Source organism: Phoxinus phoxinus (genome assembly GCF_949152265.1).
Source record: "Phoxinus phoxinus genome assembly, chromosome: 13".
NCBI lineage: Eukaryota > Metazoa > Chordata > Actinopteri > Cypriniformes > Leuciscidae > Phoxinus > Phoxinus phoxinus.
In genome coordinates, this window is record NC_136888.1 from 25,329,336 (window position 1) to 25,355,121 (window position 25,786).

The following is a 25,786-nucleotide window of genomic DNA, read 5'->3' on the forward strand; positions in this document are numbered from 1 at the left end:
ATTTTCCAAAGTTGATTTTGTACAAGTCGGGTTTTTTTTTTGGCATTTTAATTTTAGTATATTGAAGAGTGTACAGTGTTTGTTTAATATTTTGAATTATACTGACATAAATGGAGCACGCTGATCATGGCTCTCGGACTCTTCTCAGAATGAGATGAAAGAAAAATGTAAATCTTTTAAAAGGTCCCTTGTGATTCCCCACAACTGTCAGTGCAATTAATAAAGCTCAAAGACAATATTTACGTTGAGGAATTTGCTCATTTTTCATCAGTTGTTGTCATAAGCTCTATATGGGAAGAAAGAGTGGCGTCTGCAAAATGAAACTGATTAATGATAAAACATATTGAAATAAGAATATATGCAATTCATGGGGGATGAGCGAGTTCTCACATCCTACAACCTTTTTGTTTTCAGTCACACATGTAAAACACGACAGCGAGTATGATTATCTTACAGTCCTATAAGCAAAATACAAAATATTATATTAAAAAAATGCTATTTTAATGGACCATTTCAATAGTTTGCATTTTTGGCTTCTTTTTATCATTGTAAGAGTTCCAACTAACTGTGGTAGAGAGGTGGCACAACTATTAATGTGAATAATTTCAAACATTTCTGCCATAAAAGCCTCCATTGTATCAAAAATATACACACTACCATGCAAAGCAACCATTCAGCACTTAGCAGTGGTCAAACAGGATTTCAAAAACGACTTTTGGATTAATTCCTGCTTTTAAACTCAGGATTTAAATTACCACATGACCCTGGTGTCTGTCCAAAAACAGTATAATTTGGCTGGGATTTTTTTTTTTTTTTGTGGATGGAGGGAGAAAAAAAAACAACACTTCAGATTCAGGTGGCAATCAAATAACTCCCCATGTCAAATAACTAGCCTCTAAATATGGCTGACATCCATATATGCCATCGGTGTATGAATGGGTGAATATGAGGCGACACGTAAAGCGCTTTGGTGGCCATTGGGTCTGTGAAAGCGCTATATAAATGCAGTCCATGGCTACAAATCCATATCTTACTTCAGAACAGTTGAAGATGTGCCACCTTGGACTGCTGACACATACTTCGCCAAATATTCAAGGACATTGTCTTGGCCAAAAAACAAAGAGGAAAAAGGGATATGGACACAACTAACCACACCACATACACAAGAAACAAAACATTTATTTGAAAGTCTATTGTTGTCATTTGTTCCCAACAAGCTAAAAATAACAGATATATTAGGATGGTAGCTCACAAATCACCTAGGACACTATGGAACCAGGATTTTTTCCTTTTTCACCTTTCTCCCCCTTTCTGTACAGTTCCTACAATGCTTTCCAACCTGCGGGCACGAATAGAGGGCAGCTGTTCATAAGTGCTGAAGCCCAGCTCTGAATTTTGCCGGGGCTGCCAAAAAAGAAGAAGGTGGTTCTTCAACACCTGGAGCAACAAAAAGAAAAAAAATAACACCAGGAAAAGTGAGAAATCAAGAGAGAAATATAATGGAGATAAAAGTAGATCCTGGAAATGGAAGCTCTCTTTAAAGCAGAGGTGAGTGGCTGATGGTACCTCATCTGTCATGTAGTAGGTCTTTCTAAGCAGGCTCCGACGTGCCGCTTCCACCTCCTACAGAGTGTGAAAGTCAGGATGGTCATCACTCACAGCACAATGACAAAATAAGACAGCTAAGAGACCATCTATCACTTGCTTCACTCTTCCGACATATTTCAAACCCAACCACTCCATTTAGGATTATGTGACAGAAAACTTGCATATATAATTTATAGTTTTCCCCAGAGGAAACATTGCATAAAGTACATTTGCTTGACTTGATGACTTACATTTTTGTATTTTCCTCATATTAAGACATTATATGGCTCCTGATGACTGGGAATATAATGCACAAGTCATACTGACAAATTTTATTTTTTTAAACTTGACAGTCTTTGGTCACTATTTTACATTCGGTCTAAATGTATTTTTATGCTCCATTTAAGTCAGTCAGTCATATGGGTTTGTAATGTCGTAACAACATGAAAATTATGATTTTCATTTTTGGAACTAGCCCTTCAGGATTGCTCGTCATTAAGGAATTTCTTGCTTTTTTTGACATTGGTCTTGCACAGTGTTTTGATTTATAACTAAAACTATTACAAATCCTTTTAGGTAACTAAAATAAAGCTGATATAAAATATGATATACATTATAGATGAAAAAATAAAGGGTGTGTTCACACTCTTAGTTCAGTTCTCTTGGTTCTTTTGGTCTGGACCAAAAAAGAAAATTATATATTTAGTCCTGATTCGCTAACATTTACACTAGAATTTTTAATACCGAACCTAAAGATATAAATCAAGAAGAAGAAAAAACAGCTTTTATGACATGCATTTTGAAACGGAACTTGTCGAACATCCAAAACAATGCTGTGTGCTGGACTAAACAGATATGTGCGTACATACGATGGTATATGATGGAGCTGACAACTTGGGAATAGCTTATAAAATGTGTAAGGAAAAAATTTGTCAAAACAGCGACAGGAATCCCTCCATCACACACACAAACGAAAATCTGCTGCGAGGAGCTGCGGTTCTGAAGCCTGTAATGGGTAACATCGCGCCTATGACAAGAAAAAACAGGTTTGCTAGAGCATTCTGTCCTTTTTAGGGTCGCATCTTGTGATATGTCCTGTTTTTGATTTGATTACATGTCTTTGGTCAGTGTTGTGTTCATATTTCAGTCCAACCGCACCAGAGTACGTTATAATCAATTGTGAACCCACCCTTAAATGAAATAATACTAAAATAACACTGGTCTTGATGCCCTTGTAGTTTACCTCTGCCACTGCATCCTGGGAGAAGATAAAAGCATTGAGATGGGCAACAGCCACTGCATAAAGTACAGGACACCAGTTCCTCTTCAGAGCTCCTGTTACTAGTGCTCGAAAGTACAGCCGCAACAGAGGCAGGGAGTCCTCCACGGGGGACGTGAACTTCTCCAGTGGAACAAGCAGCTGTAAAGGACAAACGAATCGAATTTCAGCTGGAGACGGTCTTAACTGCTCCATAAAAGGGATTTACAGTTTAGTCATATATATGGCACATATACATCTATGGATAAGCTCTGAAATGGCTTAAAAGGGCAATTTTCTTTCAGTAAGATCAGCTATTTTTTTCCCCAACCAAACAGCCACTGTCAAGTATTTTTTTTAATGTTTAATGCTATTTAGTCGAGGAAAAAAAAAATTCTACATTTAGAGTAGGCAAAAATAAATTATGTGGTTTTATTTTGTCACAAAATTTCTGTGACTCTCATTACATTTCTTTTAATTGCAATTCACAGTAGTTAAACTTTTCTGATAACAAAAAGTTGAATACAATAAAATCACTTTCAGAATAACAATACATGGTAATAAACAACATTTGTCAACATATATTTTTATTAAAACCATATAAAGTCACCATGAAAAAAGATTTTTTTTATAAATTATTAATTCATCCATCCACATCATTATTTTTTGGTATTTTTTAAACATGTTTCCATCATACTTATCCTGCACGTAAAACACTTGCTGAAAAGAAACCCCTTACCTGCTGTAGCGAGACGCCCAGCGATCGCAGCATTCCCACATGTTCACCAAACACAGCCAGCTTCATGGTGACACTGTAGCGCCGCTGTAGAGGCAGAAGCATGAAGCAGCCAAAGAGCAGGTCACCGAATGACACCGCCTCATACTGCGCCAGTAGAGCCGAGTATAAGTCATGAAAGGAAGCCAGGCCTGGTGGAGCTGAGCCCAGATCCAGCGCCTCAAGCTGGGATGGCCGTGTTAGTCTGCGAAACAGCGCCCAAGTAAGCTCTTGCACAGGTCGTTCCAGGAAGAGGTCACTGGAGCACAGAAAGACACAGGATAGCCGGGCTAACTTAGCCACTGGTGGCACAGCTGCGAGCGCTTGCTCCCTCCAGCTCTCCAGCACAAGCAGCCATTGAAGGCAGTGAGTGGCTGACTGCACAGACCCTGCTGGAAGAGACTCGACCTGCTGCCCACCGCCAGCTGACTGTCCCGTTCGCTCATAGAGACTGATGAGCGGTAAGAAGGGCCAGTCGGAAGGCAGCGAGGGGCCAGTAAGCTCAGGAAGAAGATGAGATCTGACGAAAGGGTTTCTGCCGAGGTACCGGTCACGGGATGAAAGGACAGAGGGTTCCATGTGTGCAAGGTGGGTGAGGTAGCAACCGCGGATGGAGGGCAAATGATGAAGAGCGTCACGTAGCAGGGCACCGACGGCAGGTGAAGTCCTCTCCTTGAGCTGCAACTCAGCCAACGCGGCCACCTCTGGTTCACCACAACCACCCTCCCTAACAAGGAAAATTATTGAATTATTACTAAATTAATCAATTACATACTCAAAACTACAGCAGTTAAGATCTGCAGCTAAAAACAGGAAACTTTTGCTGACATGACATTGTTCTGTCTAGATAGAAATGATGTTGGACATGAGATCATGAGCTAAGACGTCTGGGTTTAAGGTAACAAAGGATTTTTTTTACACAGGATGTGTTAGGGTATATAACCTTGGCGAAAGGGACTAGCCTTTGCCTTCTCATATCAGATGCTCTCTGCGTGAGAATGCCATGGGCCTTCTCATATCAGATGCTGTCTGTGTGGGAACGTCTTATTTCGTGCATGAAATAAAATACTTTGTTTAATCTTTTGAGAATCGACTTTGTCTCCTTCATCCAGGTTTTAATATTGATAATTTCCACAACAGTATATATTCTCAAAGTACATCCTTCCAAGTGGTTAAATTGTGAAAAATATAAAAGACAAAAATAATACCAAAAAGATTAATAAACATACATACACAACAGATAAAAAGTTTGGGGTCTGTAATATTTGTTAATGTTTTAGAAAGTTGTCTCTTATGCACACCATTTATTTGATAAAAATAATAATCAAATGATATTGATCAAAAATACAATAAAACAGAATATTATTGAATATTATTAAATTTAAATTATATATTATATATAAAATTATAACTTTTTTCTATTTTAATATATTTTAAATCTAAAATGTAATTTATTCCTGTGACGGCAAAGGTGAATTTTCAGCATAAATTCTCCAGACATCATTTACATGATCCTTAAAATATCATTATAATATGCTGATTTTTGGATTTCTGCTCAAGAAAGTTATGTAGGTCTTTTTTTTGTGGAAACTGTGATGCATACTTTTCATCATATTTTTCATGATTATTTGATGAATAAAAGTTCAAAATAACAGCATTTATTTGAAATAGAAATTTGTTATAACATTATTAATGTTTTTATTGTTATTCTGTTTTTACTGTTATTCTGATCAATGTAATGCATCCTTGCTGAATTTATCCCCCTCTCATTCTCTTACTGAGCCTAAACGTTTGAAGAGTAGTGTAAAATATAAGAATAAAATACTGTAGATAAACACAAAATGAATGATTTTTTTTTTTTACTAAAAACAACAACTGTCAACTGTCCATGGAAAGATCCACTTCATCCAGTCAGAAATGTGCAGTGTGCTGCTCTCTTGTGGATATGATGTGATACTACAGCTTGATAAAGCTGGGAATCTAAAATTTCATTATTTTTTTACATTGCAACAACACAAATGAACTAAAACAATTATTTATAGCAATGTCTGAAACTCTCACAATCAGAACGATGAACAATAACATGCAGCCAAATCTAAACACCCAGCCAAGACCTGATCAGTTTCCCAATAAATTTCACATTTTGTAATGACATTAAACATGCAAAAAATATGAAAGTGGTTCAAAAAAGTTGGAAAGATGTTTACTGCATTAGAAAAACAATAAACAGTACCATCTGCAAACAAATTATGCTAGATCTAACTTTACGTTTATAAGTCTTTTTTTCAATTTCATTCATTCATTCCATTCATTCAACTGGTGTCAAGGTGATTTTTAGAGGATGCATGAAGTTTAGTGCCAAGCATCTGAATATTTGTGGGCACTATATAAGAAAATGTGAATATTATTTTGTGAATACAATGTATGAGACAAATGATAATCACACTAAGACTGCAAGGGAGATAAGAGCTTGCCGCAAAGCTTCATCAGATACTTACGGAAGGAGGCTGTGGCTGAAAGTCAAGACAGACATGAGTTCATGTGCCAGGTATTCACTGCCAGGCAGCAGCCAGGACAATAAAGCCAACGATACTTGGTGGAACAAGAAAGCGTGTTTGGCCACCTCTGGGTCAACTGGAACCTAAAGAAAATTAAATAACAGAATAAAACAGGGCTCCTAATTTCAAACTTCATATTTCAGTTCCTATCTCAGGGTTCACATTTTACATTTCAAAAATCAAATCTCCAAACCTCTGTTGATTTTCTCAGACCGTGTTTAACATAAATGGTTAATTCAGCATTATATTTGGTATATAGGACAGTAATCTGTAACTATTTTTATTTTATTGGGGTTTTCTCAAAGGTGATAACATGCGCTTATAAGATGTGAATAACCCTAAAATAATAAAGTATAATCTGATTTCAGTGATTGTTTGGTCCTTTATCTGTTGCTGGTTTGAGTGGCATTTGAGTAAAACATTCTTTTAGTGAAGTTCAAAATAGACTCGCTTATGGTAAAGACAAACAGTTTTGCGTAATGAAAATGTGCACCTTGAATTCATTTAGTCATGTTTGACAAATCAGTATATGATCACTAATCTTTTGCAATGAAAACACTGTTTGTAAGATAAATTAGTTTTATATTTTAGAAAACTGAATAGGGAAATAATCTGAAAACACAATATTTGGTTTTCTTTTTTCCATAATTATCCAGACCTGGAAATTACTCAAATCAAATTTCATACTTTTCCAAACTTCATAGGAACCCTGATGTATTATGCATTATATTTCAATAATTAATCCAGCACATTAAAGTTTTAAATCTATTTTTCAGGTCAGATTAATTAAACAATATATTTCATTCATTAAGCAAAGAAATTAAAATATCTTTATTTTCTATATAAAAATGTTCAAAATATTTTATACAATATAATTATTTTAAATTTATAAATAATATTATATTTCAATTTATTTTATAATGATACCAGTTGCATAATATGCATGCAAATGCCGTTTTGTTAAATGCAGAGGTTGCAGTTACCAGCTTGTGAGCCAGTCTGAGCAGTAGATACAGCAGGTGGTGCTCATGGCGTAAAATCCAGGCGCTCATGTGAGAAACAGGGGGCATGGCTCCAATACAAGACCGCAGATAACCCAGTACAGCGTCAGAGAGGATGAGACGACTGAACTGATGAGAGACAGAGAAAGAAATTTGCCACGAATTAAAAAAAAACGCAGCATTTTTTCACATCTATTAAACAGTTTAGTCATAGCGAATTCACCTTCTTAATTAAGCCCTTGTGGATGGAGGTGATGGTGTTCAGCAGGTATAGGAGGGCAGTAGGGAGGGACAGAGGGGAGTTGGGTCCTGCTATCGTGCTGGAGGACACCAGCCTCGAGCAGAACAGGGCTGGCAGACTGGGGATGACCTCCCCACCAGGGGCACTCAGCCCGGGGTTACAGATCACAGAGCTGGACCTGCAGAAGGAGATCATAATCATTATTTATGCAAGATCTATTATTTTTGTATGGCTCAAAATGTAATCACTGTAACCTACAATATAAGCCCAGGCGTCTCCTTTATTAATTTACTTACATCAAATGCTATGGCAATAAATAAATAAAAAAAGTTCTTACAACATTATTGTATAATTTATGTACAATAATTATAATTTTATTCAGTGAATATAATTCACTTGATTCTTCAAGTGAACACACTTTTAAAGAAAAGATCAATACATCTGAAAACATCTGTTGCAATCTAAGTCATTTATTAGCAATTTTATTGTACAATAACACCCAAATAAATTCATTATATTTTTTTAATTATTACCATTTAACTAATTACTAAACAATTAAAAAAAAATTTTTTTTAAGAATATTATAACATTATGTTGTTGTAATTATGTTAATGCAACTACAATTGTTATTTCTTTTAAAAGCTAATACCTGGTAACATGAATTCATATGATATACAGTAACCGATATGGTTACTCAAAAACACTAAAGTAAAATAACAGATCACCCTACCTGAAGCTGCTGGCCATATTTTGCATGGCCTGATGGGATATCAGGGGCAAAAGCACGTCTGAAGTTAGTGACTCTAGTTCCTGTAGACACTGTACCGGCTGGAAAGAGCTCTGAAAAATGAATCAGATCAGATTAGTCACGTTACATGTGGAAAGGATGGTAATTATTTAAAGTATCTGTATATAATAGGTCCATTTGCATTAAAAGCTTCAGTTACCACAACTACATTTTGATGGTTAACATAAATATGAGTGAAAAAAAAAGTATGTGAATCTGAGGCTGTGAATGGGACTCAATCTGTATTAGCAGTGTAACATAAAAAAGACTTTTTTCGGTGAAGAATCATTATCAGCAACTATTTTGTGCAGGCAGCATTATCTTTCCTTGAGGGAACTGACTGAATACGCTGAATAAATCTCTCATATTTTGGTGTTTATCACACCAGAAGCATTGATTCAGGGCAGTTTGGCTCTAAAAGGAGCTTCTGTTTATCCACTTTGCATCTTAGAGATGAGTTCATGTTTTATGTATCATTCATGAATCTATTGCTAAACTTTTCAAAGCATTTAAAGGGGTCATGACATGGATTTTTTTTTTTTTCTGTCTGAAATGATACATTTTTAGGGTGCGGCTTCTGACTGCTTTATCTTTCAACAAAAGTTTCTTTGCGAACTCTCCATTACGCTTTGCCTCGTTTACAAAATGAAAGCTCTGAACAAACATACAATCCTCTGACGTGATCTGGGACGCCATTAAAATAAACCATCCACTTGTTTCCGACCCTGGGGTCCTTCTAAAGTCTGTGCAGAGATGCAAACCAGCTGTTTAAAATAAAATGAAACATAGCCAACGTTCTTTCACTCTTGATCCTGTTGTCAACGGACTCAAATTCGTGGAACTGATGTACTGTATGTCAGAAACTGAACTCGCATCTGTATACCGTATCCAGTGTAGACAGCGGCAGTGATTATAATGGGTTCTGTTTGCTTTTGATGTGTCGGTCACAATAAGTGTAGGCAAATGTCAGCTGTTAAGCGACTGAATGCCAGTGGGCAGAGCCTATGGTGTGATGATGTATTCGTCGATGTCTTGCTCTGGAGGCAGTCATATGCAAATGTATTTGCCTGTATGACATCACAGATGCCGCAATAAAAAATAAAAAAATAAGAATTTATTTTGACCCAATTAATTTTCATGACCCCTTTAAATAAATGTAAAAATAAATACATGTAATTTGTGGAATTGTGGCCAAAAAAATACATAAGAGTAAAATGGTTCCAGAAGAAAAGGTTTTAAAATGACCTTGTCAGTGAGGCTGGTGCGACACTGGCTTTGATTCTCATTTCATTCTTATAAATACCTACTTGCACACAGAGCTGTGAATAATACGCCTCCACGTAGAGCAGGTAGGATGGAAGCAGAATCAGAGCACTTGACATTTGAGCCGAGCCATCGAGTGCTCTCACACAGCCCTTGAGAGAGCTAATGACAGTGGGCTGGAGACCCGTCACATGACTCCACAGAACAGGAGGAGGTGGAGGACACTCTGTACCCTGAGCACTGTCGATACACACATCCAAACAGATACAGACCATATCCAAAATGTATGGCAAAAATCAAATTGCAATATTATAATAAGCAAAATAAAATAACAAAGTGGTGCATTTTAATTAAAACAGTTGTTAATCCTACCAAGAGTTCCTGACGAACTGTAAAAGTTAATCAAATAGAAAATAATCATGATTATATTCTAAAGAACCCTTCACTTCAAAATAAGTATTCTGTCACCGTTTACTCACCCTCCAGTTGTTTCAAACCTGTATGAATTTCTTTCTTCTGCTGAACACAAAATATATTTTGAAGAATGTCGGTAACCAAACATTTGATGTACCCCATTGACTTCCATATTATTTTTCCTACTATCATACACATCAACTGTTTGGTTACCAACATTCTTCAAAATATCTTCCTTTGTGTTCAGCAGAAGAAAGAAATTCATTCAGGTTTGAAACAACTTAAGGGTGAGCAAATGATGACAGAATTTTTATTTTGAGGTGAACTATTCCTTTAATTGCTTAAGTGCACATTCCCACTTATTTTTTATTTGTGTAATGTGCAATTGTTCTGACATTTAGACAAGGTTTGCCATGAATAACATATATTAACAGTGGAGTCTCACCTGACTAGGCCTCTATGCAGTTCTTCATGGCACCCTGCCGTTTGAGTGACCTGAGTAAGCAGCACCAGCAGAGCTCTGATTCGGTCCAGCTCCAGAAACAGCACAGCTTCAGATGAAGCACACGGCCGGTTCCCAGCCTGCAACCTCTTCACCAGCACAGGATACAGATCCCTGGAACCACATCACTACAATCAGATGCTTTGAATGCATCCCTAAACATCTGGCTATTTGTCACAACCACAGCTTATTGTCATCATTTGAAAGGGAAGTGAATGACCCTTACGTGTAAAGACTGCAAGCCTGTCCGTAGCCGGCAGCAACTGCGAACAACCTCAAAGCCTCTGTAGTGCAGCGAAGAGCTTCACCAGCTTCCAGCAACATCTCTGATGGATCCACAACCACAAAACGTGACAAAAGCTCCTTTCCTCCTAGAGAGTTCAGCTAAGAGACACAGAATAATTAGGCCCATGCTTTGACTAAGATAAATTTCATACTAAAATGTAAATTTTTTAGTGTATTTAGTGTATTTTAGGAAAACCATCCAAATTTGACATCCAAATAGCATTGTAGCCCATAGCAAGACCATATGTACACATTTCAGCAGAACACTATGGTTTGACATCCCAGTTGGAGACCTGTCACATCTTTTAATGAGCATCATACTCATTTACTAAAGAGGGTGGGAGACCTATCAATCTTGCAATAAGTATCATAATTATTAACAATTAGTGGCCACTTGACACTGTTAACCTATTCTATTCAGGGAATACTCACTATTCTAGCACAAGCATGCCTCCCTGCACTTGCTAAAACACGAAGCAGCTTCATCGCCAAAGCAACAGGCAGCCCATACAAAGAAGATGGAGCCTGGGAGACGGCAGGAGTCCAGGAGCAGGGAAGAAACTCAGACATCACAGTGTTCATCAGTCGTGGGCAGTTCAAGATCTGACAGGAAAAAGGTTTGCATTTCAATAAAAAAAATCTGACACAGATCAGAAATTGTTGCACATGTGTAAACACAAAAATACGTACAAGATCTGATTTTTTCGAAACCACTTCCAAATGTGGTTTTAAATCAGGTATATATTCAATATATATTTGTCTAAACATGTATATCTAATTCCCCTTGGAATTTCAAGCCACCACAAGGTGAAGGCCTGCATGCGCTCGCAATGTAAGATATTGCGTGCACAGAAACATTCATGAGCACAGAAACTGTTTTTCAACCTCTTGCCCTGTGAATTTGATAAAAACAACAGCTTTGCTACTGAAAGCTACATTAGGCAAATTTCTCAGCAACGAGGTGATAACTTCGTAATTAAACCCACAGCTTCACACAGGTAACTCACTCAAAATTAGGGCTGTGAAACGATTAATCGTGATAAATCAATAAAAACAAAAAATAAAAGTTTGTGTTTACATAAAATGTGTGTACACTGTGTATAATTATTGTGTATATATAAATACACACACATGCATGTATATATTTAAGAAATGTTACCATGTATATATATATACATTTTATATATATATATATATATATATATATATATATATATATATATATATATATATATATATATATATATACACATACACACAAACATACGGTATACACAATTTATGTTATATATAAATATAAATATTTTATATATAAATAAAAAAAATTTCTTAAAAATATACATGCATGTGTGTGTTTTTATATATACAAATTAATTATACACAGTACACACACATATATTATGTAAACACAAACTTTTATTTTGGGTGCATATAATCCTTTCACAGCCCTACACAATCTCTATTCCTCTCGTTAATTAATTAGAATTCATTCAAATAAATGTATTCTTTTCCGCAATACTTTATTTCACTTCAGAATTCTAGATCTAACGAACCATAGATAAATAACAAACAAAAAATACTATTATTTTCCGGCCTACATCCCTTCAGTCAGATTTAGCATGCAAACATCCATGACAGCTTTTAACATATCCATGCTGGCAGGTAATCACGGTACCACCCAACGTGAATTATATAAATTATTTTATTTGCACGGCCACCTGAGGGTCAACCGCGTCGCATTGTAAAGCGATCACCAACAAAATAATTTTAGGCAGGGATTAATGTAAACATATATCGGATACAAGTAAACTGAAATTGAATTGGCGGGACAAACATTTGGATATGGTCAAAAGATCAGATCTGTGCGGTGTAAACACAGCCTTAAATGAAACTTAAACAAGGATTAGAAATCTTGCCTTGGTAACTGATTGAAATAAAATAAGCTGAAGTACTAACATTTCTAAAACTAAACAAAATTAGAACTAAAAGCTAAATAGAAACTTATAAAATAGAAGAATAAAAATGTCAAAAGGATATATGACTAAACCTTGAAAATATTCTAATTCAAGTTAATAATAAATATGATTCTAGACCAGGACGAATAAAAAAAAGGTTGATCACAATGATCTATAAATAACAATAAAATAACAGTGGTTGTTCAGAATTCAGTTACCTGTGTGGCTGCAGCGGTCGAGTGGCGAGCGATTCTGATCAGAACCTCCAGAATATCAAGAACAACTCGGGGAGAGGGCCGCAGCACCTCCAGGATGTAGCGCAGTCGAGGAAGTCCCTGCATCCTCAGAAAGCCCTGATGACAACACACAAATTTCAGTAATACTGCAAAATTGAGAGCCGCTACTAACTTTGCAGAAAGAGAGCAATCTTAGAGCCCAGTTACCTTGACAACATCCTGCGTAGCAACATCATGATCTGTTTTCTTGTCTTCTTTTTCCTTTGCCGTTTCTCTTAAGGCCTCATCCAAGCCTTCATCTTCCTCATCCTCATCCTCCTGAGCAGTTGGCAGCAAAGGAAATGTTGCCATCCCGAGCAGCCACGAGAAGGCATTATCCAAGCACTCCTAGGATGAGAGAAATAAGAACTGTTGTGGTTCCTTATCACGAAAAGTGCATAAATGATACGCGAGTTGATTGTCTCTTTCTTACTTCATCATCGGATGAAACCAGCAGAGCTCGCAAGGCATGCACCGCTGCTGACATCACACCCTCCACACCGTCATCCAGAGAGAAACGCAGAAGGAAGAGGAGTCCAGCATCCAGTAAAGAAGACAAGACGCTGCCCTTCAGAGAGGAAGTGTACTCACCAGCACGGGCCTGATGGAGAACAGAAGCGTACAGTGTTAATAAGAGACAAATCTACAGAAAGAAAATATTACGATGGATGAATTTTTGTTCAATATAAACTATTTAAATGAGACAATAGTACATCATCAATCCTTCTTTCAAAAAAGTGCTTTTGTTTTACCCAGATTCGTAAGCCTTTTATATTTATATTTTAGACTGGGCAGTATGGTTTTAGTGGGAAATTGTGTACATATTCTTCCACAAAATACATGCAGTTTTATTTTTTAACCGCTAGAGGGCCAAAAGTTACATAGTGTACCTTTAACCATGCAAAATATTTTAGTAAGCCATTATCACTTTATTGCACAAGAGAAAGTGTCCAATAAAAGGGTTACCACGATAAAGTGAGTACCGGTATTCTGTTGATCATGTGATCTCAAAATGTCTGTATCCATGAGGAGATTTGCTACATATAAAATAAAAATTTGTTTTAATCAGGCTTCCACTATGACTAGAGTCTAGATTAGATGAGTTTAGATTATTTTAAACATTTTTCAAAAGTACTATTTCTTTTTTAATGCAATGTTTTAATGATGGGGAAAAGAGAGAATCCAGCATTTACCCTCTTTAATAATAGTGTTTGTGAAATCAAATCTACTGCGATCTAATAGCTTTTCACATCAACTCAATTCACTTTTTTGAGTTTTAATTTTTAAATGTTGGTTTACTTTGGCCAGGACATTAGCGAGAGTGCTGACGGCCAGATTGCGCTGTTGGTTGAGCTGACTGCGAGAGAGGAGGAAAAGCTCTTGCAGTGAATATCCAGCCAGCTGGAACAGAGGAGAGAGAGAAAATTATAGATATTATTACACACATACGACAGATCTGCATTTGACTAATACAAACATCTTTTAAAATAAGAACTGGCATCAGTTCTATTTCACTGCCAGTCTAAAAACAATCCAATAGATGAATTTAGCTGAAGCAACTCACCTCTGGCTCCTCTCCATGGTGATGCAGGCCCAAATGGGTGGGCAAGTCTTTGGTGGCTGGGATGAGAGTGCCAGCGAAATCAAAACGTGCTTGCATAGCCTGAAAATGTAATAAAGCATTTATACAAACAAGAACACAGAATCGAGAGAACATTTCATTCATCTCATTAAAGTCGGTATAAAATGAAATTGAACTATTTTCTAAATGCATGTAGATTCTGTTGTAAACATTTAATCTATGCATGTTTCAGTTTTTACTTTTGTTTTCCGACCCTCATCATAGCTGACAGTGCAAGCTCGTATTCAGATCTACTGTCTTTTTTTTTTTTGGGGATAATTATTTTCACTGGGATGTAATCCAGGATTAGTTCAAGTATGTGCCAAAGCTTAATACTTAGGGTTTGGGGTTCTGGAAAAACTACAACTAATTAACAAGCACAACTAATTAAACCATCTTTGTAGGTTTCATGGTTTGTACCTTTTTGGTGCTGAGCCTACTGGGTGCAGGAAGGTCTCTAGTCCATTCCAGTTTTTCTAGCTCCACCTTGTCCATGTGAAGCCATACCTTCTGTGGCTTAATGGGCAGCTCCTCCTCTGCAAAAAAAAAATAAAAGACCAATATTATGAATGATTAATAATAAGCAACAAAAAAACTAGACTTTCAGTTATTTAAAAAGCCCATTCACATGTATATTGACAAACGCATACCACATGCTGACGGCAGTGTAACTAGGGAAGAACTGTTCTCTGAACGGTAACCTCGGATGTGCTTCATCCATAAATGTCATTGAATTCCTCTTATCTCTATTACCTTAAAACAAATTGGTGCTTGCTCTAGCTAACTCTGCTCTAATCAGACTAATTGAAATTGATGCATCTGCCTTAGCATGCTGGGCTCACAGCTTAGCTGGACATATCTGCAAAGTGTACAGTCCAGAATATGTGTGGCCAGTTCCAAGCCCAGGGTGAATAAAGAACTGGAAACCATCCAGCTGCACTTGTGCTGACAAGATTGAGAAGACCCCGTCCGGTACATTAGCTTTACTTTCTAATGCTGTATTGCATGCAGACTAGTCCAAATACCCCATTCAGCCTTCTTCGTGAGTAGCATTTGTTAAATAAACCACAAATATGTAAGGTTTACCTTGTCTTTACAACATTTGCGTCACAACGCAAATGGTATATTATGTGATCTGTTGCTGCTAAATAAGCTCTGAAATCACTTACCTGTAATAGGAGCCTGAACTACAAGCTGATTCTCCTCTTCCTCATAGTCCTCCATGGTATCCCTTTGAGATTCCTGAGCTTTTATTGTGTGGTCTAACTCTGTAGAAGTGCTATTAGGCGGAAAGTCTTCTTTTTGCACAGGCTTGGATGATGACTCAGATCCTGGTGTTCCTTGTGCCTTCCGAGATCTCACAAAGTCCACTAATCTAGGGTCTGACATAATGCAACAATGTGAGGTCTAAAACTCTTAAATAAATTAAAAGAATAAAATCAATAAAACAAAATTAAGAAAATGGTCAGTGAAAGGGTGCTTAAATAAAAAATAAAAAACACTGATCAACCTCAGGAGATCAGAATGTGGGTGTATTTTATTAAATATTTATTTTATATGAGATTTGCAACCCTGTTACTAAAATATGGGACATTTTCTGGCAACAAACATTAATAATACTGTTGAAAAGTATGGGGTTAGTATGTTTTTATTTTAAGTTGAAGTTTTTGAAAGAAGTCTTTTGCTCACCAAAGCTGCTTTTATTTTATCAAAAATTTAATACATTTATATGATGGCAACGCTGAATTTTCAGCATCATTACTCCAGTCTTCAGTGTCACATGATCCTTCATTCTAATCATTCTAATAGAATCATTAATCATTTCTTCTTATTACCGATATTGTTGTGCTGCTAAATATTTTTGTTAAAATCCTGATACATTTCGTTTCAGGATTTTAATATAATAGAAAGTAAAAAAAAAGCATATATTTTAGATATACATTTTTATAACATAGTAAATGTCTTCACTGTCACTTTAGATAAATTGGATGCATGACAAAAGTATAACTTTTATCATGAAATGTTTTTTTTTTTTTTTTTTTTTTTTTTATTAAAAAAAACTGACCCAAACCTTCAAAATACAATAATTGAGAAGACTAGCTGGTTAAGGAACTAAATAATATATATTTTAGGTGTGTGCTCACCGAGCTGTGATAGCAGCTTCCTCTGTTCCTCCAGTATCTCACTCTGGGACATCGCCTGCAACCTTGCCTGATTCTCCTCATGGATCTTCATTGTCTCCATGGCACTATTTGCAATCGCAAGTCCTTGACCTGAAAGTAGCAAGGGGCCACCAACACGGTCTGTAACAGAACCACACACAGAAATGATGAATGCTTTAGTTAGCTGTGAAAAACTTTCTGGGATGTGATACCACTCACTCACCCATAACATCTGATTCAGGTCGCTCAGTCTCCATGCTCTCCAATGCTGAGAAGCCCACATGTCTAGATGCAGAAGACTGATCTCTAGTCTCTGAACCATTTAAAGACTGAACATCTTCATTCTTAGACCTCTGTGCTGCAATTTGGCGTGCAAAAATACTTTTTCTACCTCTAGGAACTCTTTCCTGCCCCTAAGTGCAGTTTAAAAAAAGAAGAAGGCAGAAACGTCAGACAAGAGAAATAATTTAAGGATTTTGTGCATAGATAGATAGATAGATAGATAGATAGATATATAGATAGATAGAAAAACTTTATTGTCAAGTGACAGAAATTTGTCTTTGACAAATATAATGTTTTCTCACCTCACTTTCCACCACAGATCTACGTAAGACTTTAGGGAAAGCAGTGCCTGTGATACACGGGAGCAACACAGGGACTGCACTCGTGTCCCTCTCCTGTTAGAAGGAAGACATAACCAATAAGCATGGCATTATGTTATCATTCAATCAAACAACAGACTGTAATAAATAAAACTCACAATGATCCTGGAGAGAACAGCACTGATATGCGTATCATGTCTGTCCAGTAGCTCTTCTGGGCCCTCGTCTTCAAAACGCACCCGCTCCTGTTTAAAACGTGACTTCTTTGCAGGGGTCAAGGTGGGAATCTCATCTGGAAGATCTGAATGTGCAGATACACTAATCTCAGCACATAATGGTAACACTTTATATAGTAATAGTTTATTTTACACAAAACAAAAACAGCCTGATCCTATGAATGCAGGTATAATGAAACTCATCATTAAATCTGTGTGTATGAAAATGTTAAAAGATGAGATTCAATAACTGCCAGAAAGCTCAGATCTTTCTACCTTACCTTCAATAGTCACAACATCTCTGTGCTTCTCCTGCTCATGTGCACCAGCAGCGTCTCCTCTGCGTTTATCAGGGCGCTTCACTACGGTGACAGTGGACTGACCACCCGCCGCCAGAAGCTCTTGCTGCTCCCGGAGCAGATCCGCCTCGCTGTCTGTGGACGTGGGACGCCGCAACATCCCAAACTCCTGAATTAACACAAAGGCGTCTAATGTTTCAGAGAAGGATGTCAGGACTAATACCGACTCAACATTTACCCCTTAAATTTGCATCTTGTTCTTCACTGACTTACAGTCTTACTGTTTATTGCTTAATGTTCTGTATCCTCTGTCAGCTATTTGGATGAACATGTACTCTAAACACATGAGGAGTTTACAAACGTGTCTCAGCTTCCGGGTAATGCGTAACCATTACAAAATAAAAGCCCTTTCGGTTTAAATAAAACATTGCATCGTTGTTAAAAAAATATAAAACATAATTTAACATAAAATAATTAATTATGTTCTATTGTATTTTCTTATTATTCTTTTTATTTACATTACTGAAATTGAAGTATGTATGAAGTATCACTACTATAATTTATATTATTATATTATATGATTAAAAATACACAATTTAATAAATATATCAGGCACAAAGCCATAGATGCTTGTTTTGAGTGATTGATTGCCGTTTGGCATAAAGGATAATAAAAAATAATATTTGAGCAATCTTGTCTGAAGAGAATGTCTTAAGAGAAGCTATTAGCTACTTTCTTAAAGTCCATGTCTACCTTTCCATTCTGTTCACTTTGGCAATGTATTTATGTATGCTACATATGTTCATCATCAGTGAAGTTCATTAGCAAGGAATTAACTTTCAATAAAATATTTTCTACCGTTTAAAATGCTTAATATAAAGTTTGAAAGTTACATTGTTTGCATTGTAGCAAAACAATCTAAAAGAGTTTAAACTTTACACATAAATCAAAGAACCAGCTTCGGTCTCTCTCTCTCTCTCTCTCTCTCTCTCTCTCTCTCTCTCTCTCTCTCTCTCTCTCTCTCTCTCTCTCTCTCTCTCTCTCTCTCTCTCTCTCTGTGTAGCCTACTCCGCAGTCTCCCCGCGGTCTCCGCCCCCCCAGTCTGCCTGATTGGGAACACCCAGAGCGGGATCCCCGGCGTTCCTGGCATCCCTCCCAAACACAGCACAGCCGGGCAAAACAACGTCCTAAAGCGTGTTTCATTGAGAAAGGCGGAGTATTGCATATAACATATTTGACTGCAATGTTATACCTGCCGCAGGATGTTGTCTCTAGATCTGGAAACTGACACTACTGCGGAGGACACAGCGCCAAGCTCCCCCGATGGTGGCGCGGAGACACCGGCCAGTCTCGATGTGCTGGAAGAGGTATGAGATGAGTCTTATGACTGCCATCATAGTCATGGAGGAGAGGGATTTCTGCATTATATCCCCATGTAGTCTGAAATTGTCTTATTGTGGTTTGACTTCTTCCAGTAAGGCTGGTCCACAGTATGTCTGAGATTGAAAAAATGTCAACGTAAATTAAATTCACTTATAAAATAAACTGTTAAAAGTGAAACCTTTAAAATTTCTCTGCTTCCAATTGATGCATAGACTTTATGGTGCACAAGTTATTGATAGGCTAATCAGCCTATAATAAAAGTTATTTGAAAGAGATTATTGACTGCAGATCCTGAGTAATAAACCCATAGGATGCTATTATCTGATTTAGGCTGTATGGTCTATAGGAGAATGTTTGAGACACCTCGTTAAAATTTGTGGTGGTATAGCCTTTATTAAAATCAGTGCTACGGCTTGATTCCATAATGCCAATAATTTTGACTAGACTTCACATTCACAAGAACAATTTAGGAAGTGCATTTGCATTTTACATCAGGTGTATAGCTCTAAATGCGTTATAAATGTCTAAATGTGTTATTCACTGCACTCAGCCACACTTTATATGATTTGTGTATTGATTAACACCTCTGAAACACACTGCTGTAATTATGGAACTGCAGTTAAGGAAAGGATGCCTGTTACTGTAGCTTGAGAATCACCATCATCGAGGGAGTTAGAGTAGTTTTTGAGCAGATTCAATGTTTTTTAAAACCTTTAATATATAGGCTAACACAGTAAAAAGTCCGGCACTGATGCTGAGTCCAACCTGCATCTCTGGTGCATGCATATGGTCTTGTAAAGCATCAGCTTGCAAATCCTGCTTGCTGAAACTCCTGAAAAAATTACATTTTAACTGGTATGTTGATTTGATTTGATTTTCAGGATGTTATTCTTTATCTAGTGAACAAAATAAATATTATTGAATTATTAAATGTGTTGATTATGCACATTTAATTATGATTCATTAATTGTAATAAACTACAATAGTTGATTAATTATGATATTTGCATAGTTATGCTGTGCCTATACAGTTTATATATATATATATAATATTATTATATGTGCAGTATAACTATACTTAATAATTACATTTAATTTAATAATATGTGATTTAATAAAACCAAACTGAGATTTCAAATAGGTTGGTGAAGGTTGCTTTAAATTAAATTTCTTTAGACCACAGTAAACAGACAAACAAAATCAGTGCTCCCACATTCGATATTCCTGAAGTAATTTTCAAGTTTTAGCTGTAATCTGCTTTTGCATCTCAAATCATAACCATATTATGTCCAAAGTTTGACTTATCCCAGAGCAGTGATGATAAGAGCAGTTTTTCTAGAGTATGCTTCTGAATGGCTGACTGTTAGCTCTGTCAGAGTATTCTCTTTCATGCTGGATTTCCATTATTGATGTTACACCTCACTCTTCCCTCTTTAAAAGCCTTTCAACCCTTATAAATATCAGAAGCAGCGGTATTAGCTGCTGAAATGTACATACACTTACTGGACAACATTCATTCTCAACTCACACAGATATTGAGCATGAAACAGTTTTTACTCAAAACACAAACTTCTCAGATTTTTTATCAGTTCACTTAACTAAAAGTAGACAAATATGGTATTTTTTAAAGCTGTAATTTTTCATCATAATTTGTATTCAGTAGCTCACTTGCCCTTTTACACGTTTTACACTTCTGTGCATTACTAAATAATTGTATCAAGTTCAGATTTAGCACACAAAAGCATTGCTGAGCCACTCTCCTGCAGGTTTTGAATAAATAAATAAAAATTGATAGATTTAGTCTGGCATTGATTGAAGACTCAAGACAAAGTGGCAATGACATCCACCATGTTTTGTTTCAACTGACCATTGCTTGGATACACAGGGCCCTATGATTTTCATGATGAGGAAAAGAGAAATGTAATCATAAAATTGAATTATCTGCAAAATGGTCAAATGGTTAACTAGTCAAAAGCAAGTGAGTGCTTGTTTTAGGCTTAATATACATTATCTTGAGACTTTGTGCCAGGATGTACTGTAAGTAATTAAGTCTGAACTGAGGGATTGCTACAAATCCTCAGTCTTGTCAGGCCCCACTTTCTCACATAAATCTATATCCCTCTAGTCGTGGTCTGGGTTTACTCTTAGTGCGTTGTCTGCATTTTGTTTGAATTAGACTCAAATGAAACCATTTTATTTTAAACTTATTTTATTTGTATTAGAAGTGTACCTGAAGAGGTTAAAGGTAGGCTATCTAGCACTGGAGAGCTAAGGCACTGTTATTTTATTATTTATATATTATTATAGTATTTATTATTATTTCTAATAAGGTTTTATTTTTATATTTTCAGTTTTCATTTTAGATTCTTTATTTCAGTTTAAGTCATTTTTGTTCTTCAGCTTAAACTTATTTCACTTAGTTGGCATGGCAACTGTTCTAATTTTCAAGTTTTAGGGTTTCATTATGATAATTTATATTTTATTTTATTTCAGCTTTATTTAAAATGAGTTTTAAAAGGTACAGTAAGCGATTTCTGAGAAACGCTGTTGAAAGTGGATTGGACCGAGCACCAAAACACACACTTGAAGCCAATCAGCAGTAAGGGGCGTATACACTCATTAAGGGGGAGGGGCCTGTGTTGCATAGCGGGTTAGGCTGCATTCGAAATCGCATACTCTTTTGAGTAGGTATTTATTTTGAATAAGTAGTCTAATTACTTCAGAACCACTAAAAAGTATGTTCTTTATAGTGAACCATGTTGTCTTTATCATGTGACCTACCAGCGTCAGTTACGTTGCTTCACTGCCATTCATAAATCCTCTCCCGTGGCCTCATGGGATAGTAAAGTGTCCATCGAATGCACACTTCAGAATCTTGCCGGAAGAAGTGTCACTTTTTGGCTACTCTTTTATAACTAACATAGTTATTTTGTCACATAATTGTCTTTCAACTACTATGTTGATGGGGAAGTAGGTAAGTATGCGTTATTGGATGCAGCCTTAGTGAATTTGGGGGTGGAGCTATCAAGATAGGAGTGCGATCCTTTTGCTGATTTCAAATATCAGCAGCGTTTCTCAGAAATCGCTTTTAGATGTGAGGAAATATGATCCTCGTACATTATCATTGTCTTAAATAAGTGACACTAAATCTCTGATGGTTTGTTTATTCATTCCCTCTTGTTTTCTCATTCACAGCATTCACAGCAAGTCTGTGTGCCTTACAATATGCTAATTGCTCTTTATCTTTCTCATTATTCCTTGTAGCAATGGCCAATAAAGCAGTCCCTGAGTGCCTCTATGTGCCGTGAGACACACTGGCGTTGCCTTCTCCTTTCCTTGCTCATGTATGGCTGCCTGGGTGCCGTGGCCTGGTGTCAGCTCACCCAGGTCACCAAGCTGAGCTTCGATTCCTCCAGTACTTCCCTCACAGCCTCAATGAACTCTCTTAGAGGAGGTCGCTCCATGATATACCACGAGAGCCCTTGCTCTGACGGTTATGTGTACATCCCCTTGGCCTTCCTGCTCATGCTCTATGCCGTTTACCTTATGGAGTGCTGGCACTGTCGGGCCCGCAGCGAGTTGCAGTGCAAGGCCAACGTTGAGAGCGTGTACGAAAGGGTTCTGCGCATGTGTCAAGCCCGACCGTGCGTCTGGTGGAAAGCCATCAGTTACCATTTTGTACGTAGGACTCGACAAGTAACGCGTTACAGGAATGGAGATGCCTACACGACCACGCAGGTTTTTCATGAGCGTGTTAACACGCACGTGGCGGAGGGCGAATTCGACTACAGCCGCTGCGGAATGAGAGACGTCTCGCGAAATTTACGCGGACTGGAGGGTCACGCAGCGACGCGATTGCATTTCTCCAAGTGCTTCAGCTTCGCAGGAGGGGGTCCTGAAAATTCATACCTCAACCAGCGAGCCAGGTTCTTCTCAGAAATCGAGGGTTTGGACGACTACATGGAAGCCCGCGAAGGCATGCTTCTGAAGAACGTCGACTTTAAAGAGCACCTCATCGCTTATGTGGATCCTGACCAACTGCCGTGGTACACCTCACGGGTCACCTTCTGTATAGCGGCTCTCCTCATGCTCTCCTGGCCACTGCGAGTACTGATCGAGTACCGGACGGCGTTTGTGCACTACCAAGTCGAGAAACTCTTCGGACTAGAGTATAGCAACAACAGCCCGTCTCCAGAGGCTGATGCCACCGTGATGAACACTCGCTATGGCCTTCCAAGAGTAGAAACGGTGGATAGTACGGAGCTGGAATGGCACATTCGTTCAAACCGCCAGCTTATACCCAGCTACTCGGAAGCCATGCTGATGAACCTGGGGGCTTCTGGGTCAAACCACAGAGACAGTATTTCCTCCAACCGCTTGCTGTTGGACAGCTGCTCAACGCAGAGCTACGGGACATTGGTGCAGAACTGTGAGCACTGTTGCCAAGAAGAAGGCGACCAAAGACGGCCAACGATCAGCTCTAGCTGTTCCTCCATCTTTTCTCGCCACACCTTCCACTCGCGTTTGTCCCTGGACACCTCGCACTTCTCGCTGTGCCGCATGTATGGCTCCAGGCGCACTATGGGACTGTGGAGAAGCCGTAGTAGTACACTTACAGAGCGCTGCTGCCCTGATGAGCAGTGCTGCAGGTCTTACACCAGTCAGCTTGCCCTTAATGACAGCCCGCCGAATTACCAAGACGCTCGCTTCTTCCCAGTCCTCATAGTACATCGGCCTGAGGGCTGTGGGGACTCCTCAGAGGTGAGGAGTTATTATGTTCGTAGAGACTCCTGTTGTGTGGAGACTTCAGTTTAAAGTGTCTTGAACTTCAAGCTGACTATTTCAGTGATAGAAAAGGTTTGTTAAACATCATTGTTTGCACTACGCAGAAAGTGGGCTTGATGGCTATTTCATTCAGAGGAATTGCTTGACGTCGAACTGATGAAGTGTATTACCATGAAATGTATCTTGCTCTAAAAGCTAACACATGCTAAATTATAAATCTGACGTATTCAGTGCAGAATTGAAGACTGTTTTGTTTACATTTTGATTTTAATTAAAGGGCTGGATTGGAATTATCAACCATTAATTTACACTATTTATTAACGGTTGGCTGACAAATGTCAGCTTAAAATCTATCAATAAACATGTTACATTTAGCTATATATATTTACTTTTTTTATTAATAATAAAAATATGTTTTGATGTTTTAGCATTAATCCATAATTTCTAATTTATAACAATTCTAACAATTCAATTCGAAAAAGATAAGCATTGCTATAGGATTATTAAAGACTACAAATATTTATTTGTTAAATAAAAGAAATTGGAATATCCCTAAATCTTTAAATAAAAATAGATTTTAATTCATGCTTCAAAGGGAAAGAAATAAGTTTGGTTGTAACCTTAGCTGATATCTTTTTGGATATTTTCTATTTCTTTTATCATTATTAGTTTTTGTTGTTTTATTTTATTAATGCTGATCCATTTAATGAAAATGTTGGCATCAAAGAATTGATGTCCGGTTTATATAAGCTAAGGTTGCATGGCAATTTGCTCACATTGTTTCATAGAAGCAGCCGCAGGTGATCTATTATGTATGCAGCTTGTTGGAAACTGTCCCTCTGAAGAGGTTCCCAGAAACAGCAATATGGTCCTTCACACCTTGGTATATCAATGTGTAGCTATGTCTCTATGACAGAAGACATCACATTCAAAATACATCAGCTCATAAAATGAGCTTAATGAGAGAGACTCATATCTAGCAATTCCCCTTTAAAGTGAATGTTATGGCCTGACCAGTATGTTTGAAGTATGGTTGTGAGAAAGACAAGAAATGCTGTTGAAATGGCAGTGACTGTTAAAAAATAGTGCAGAATAAAATTGCGCCAGTGCTAAAACATGCTACAAAATGTCTCCCGGAATGTCTTTTATTCATCGATTTGTTCATTCTTTTCATAGATGTGGTCACGATTGCTTTTGTTTCCTCTGTTGTGTAGTCATGTCTCTATGTTGTGTGAAGCTATTGTGACGGAATCCTCCGCCAGTCAGGATTCATCATTCAGCCCAGCATGGAATTATGTGGTCTGGTCTTTCTTGGTCCATAACTCAATTGACAAAGTCAAAACAGCTGTACACCAGAAACAGGCCGAACTCACTCACTTTTCTTGAATGCCCAGGAAGCAGCTATAGGCTATCTGAACTGTGCTAGAATCACTCACAACAAATCTTGTAAAAGAGATGAATTTTGGGGCCACTCTCCTTAAAGGGATACTCCACTTTTTTTGGAAATAGGCTCATTTTACAACTCCCCCAGAGTTAAACAGTTGAGTTTTACCGTTTTCGAATCCATTCAGCCGAACTCCGGTTCTGACGGTACCAGTTTTAGCATAGCTTAGCATCATTGATTCTGATGGGTCCAGTAGCATTTCTTTCAAAATGACCAACGAGTTTCAATATTTTTCCTATTTAAAACTTGACTCTTCTGTAGTTAAACCGTGTACTAAGATCGACGTAAAATTAAAAGTTGCGATTTTCCAAGCCTATATGGCTAGGAACTACTCTCATTCCGGCGTTAGAATTAAGGAACTGTGCGGCCGTACCA

At 37.5% G+C, this 25,786-nt stretch overlaps 2 protein-coding genes across 9 annotated transcripts; one reads left to right on the top strand and one right to left on the bottom strand.

Moving 5' to 3' along the window:
- Nucleotides 1-1,161: 1,161 nt before the first annotated feature.
- rpap1 (RNA polymerase II associated protein 1) lies at nt 1,162-19,192 on the bottom strand. 8 transcript variants are annotated; one of them, XM_079633726.1, is made up of 25 exons: nt 19,053-19,192; nt 17,783-17,969; nt 17,445-17,587; nt 17,269-17,361; nt 16,908-17,091; nt 16,667-16,825; nt 15,692-15,904; nt 14,943-15,058; nt 14,466-14,564; nt 14,201-14,302; nt 13,335-13,502; nt 13,070-13,249; nt 12,845-12,979; nt 11,104-11,274; nt 10,613-10,770; nt 10,330-10,500; nt 9,515-9,710; nt 8,151-8,260; nt 7,403-7,598; nt 7,162-7,308; nt 6,119-6,261; nt 3,585-4,347; nt 2,831-3,007; nt 1,567-1,623; nt 1,162-1,437 (listed from the first exon to the last, which is right to left on the bottom strand). In XM_079633726.1, exons 2-25 carry the CDS (start codon nt 17,958-17,960, stop codon nt 1,294-1,296), a joined length of 4,203 nt encoding a protein of 1,400 aa, XP_079489852.1. In that variant the 5' UTR covers nt 17,961-17,969; nt 19,053-19,192; the 3' UTR covers nt 1,162-1,293. The 8 variants fall into 8 exon arrangements, with proteins under 8 accessions (XP_079489852.1, XP_079489847.1, XP_079489845.1 ...); XM_079633721.1 differs by having other exon boundaries at nt 16,908-17,097; nt 19,053-19,151; XM_079633719.1 differs by lacking the exon at nt 19,053-19,192 and adding an exon at nt 18,074-18,195 and having other exon boundaries at nt 16,908-17,097.
- On the top strand, nt 18,890-24,346 carry LOC307009718 (transmembrane protein 151B). The gene is made up of 2 exons (XM_079633728.1): nt 18,890-19,167; nt 22,447-24,346. Exons 1-2 carry the CDS (start codon nt 19,063-19,065, stop codon nt 23,995-23,997), a joined length of 1,656 nt encoding a protein of 551 aa, XP_079489854.1. The 5' UTR covers nt 18,890-19,062; the 3' UTR covers nt 23,998-24,346.
- The last annotated feature ends 1,440 nt before the right edge of the window (nt 24,347-25,786 follow it).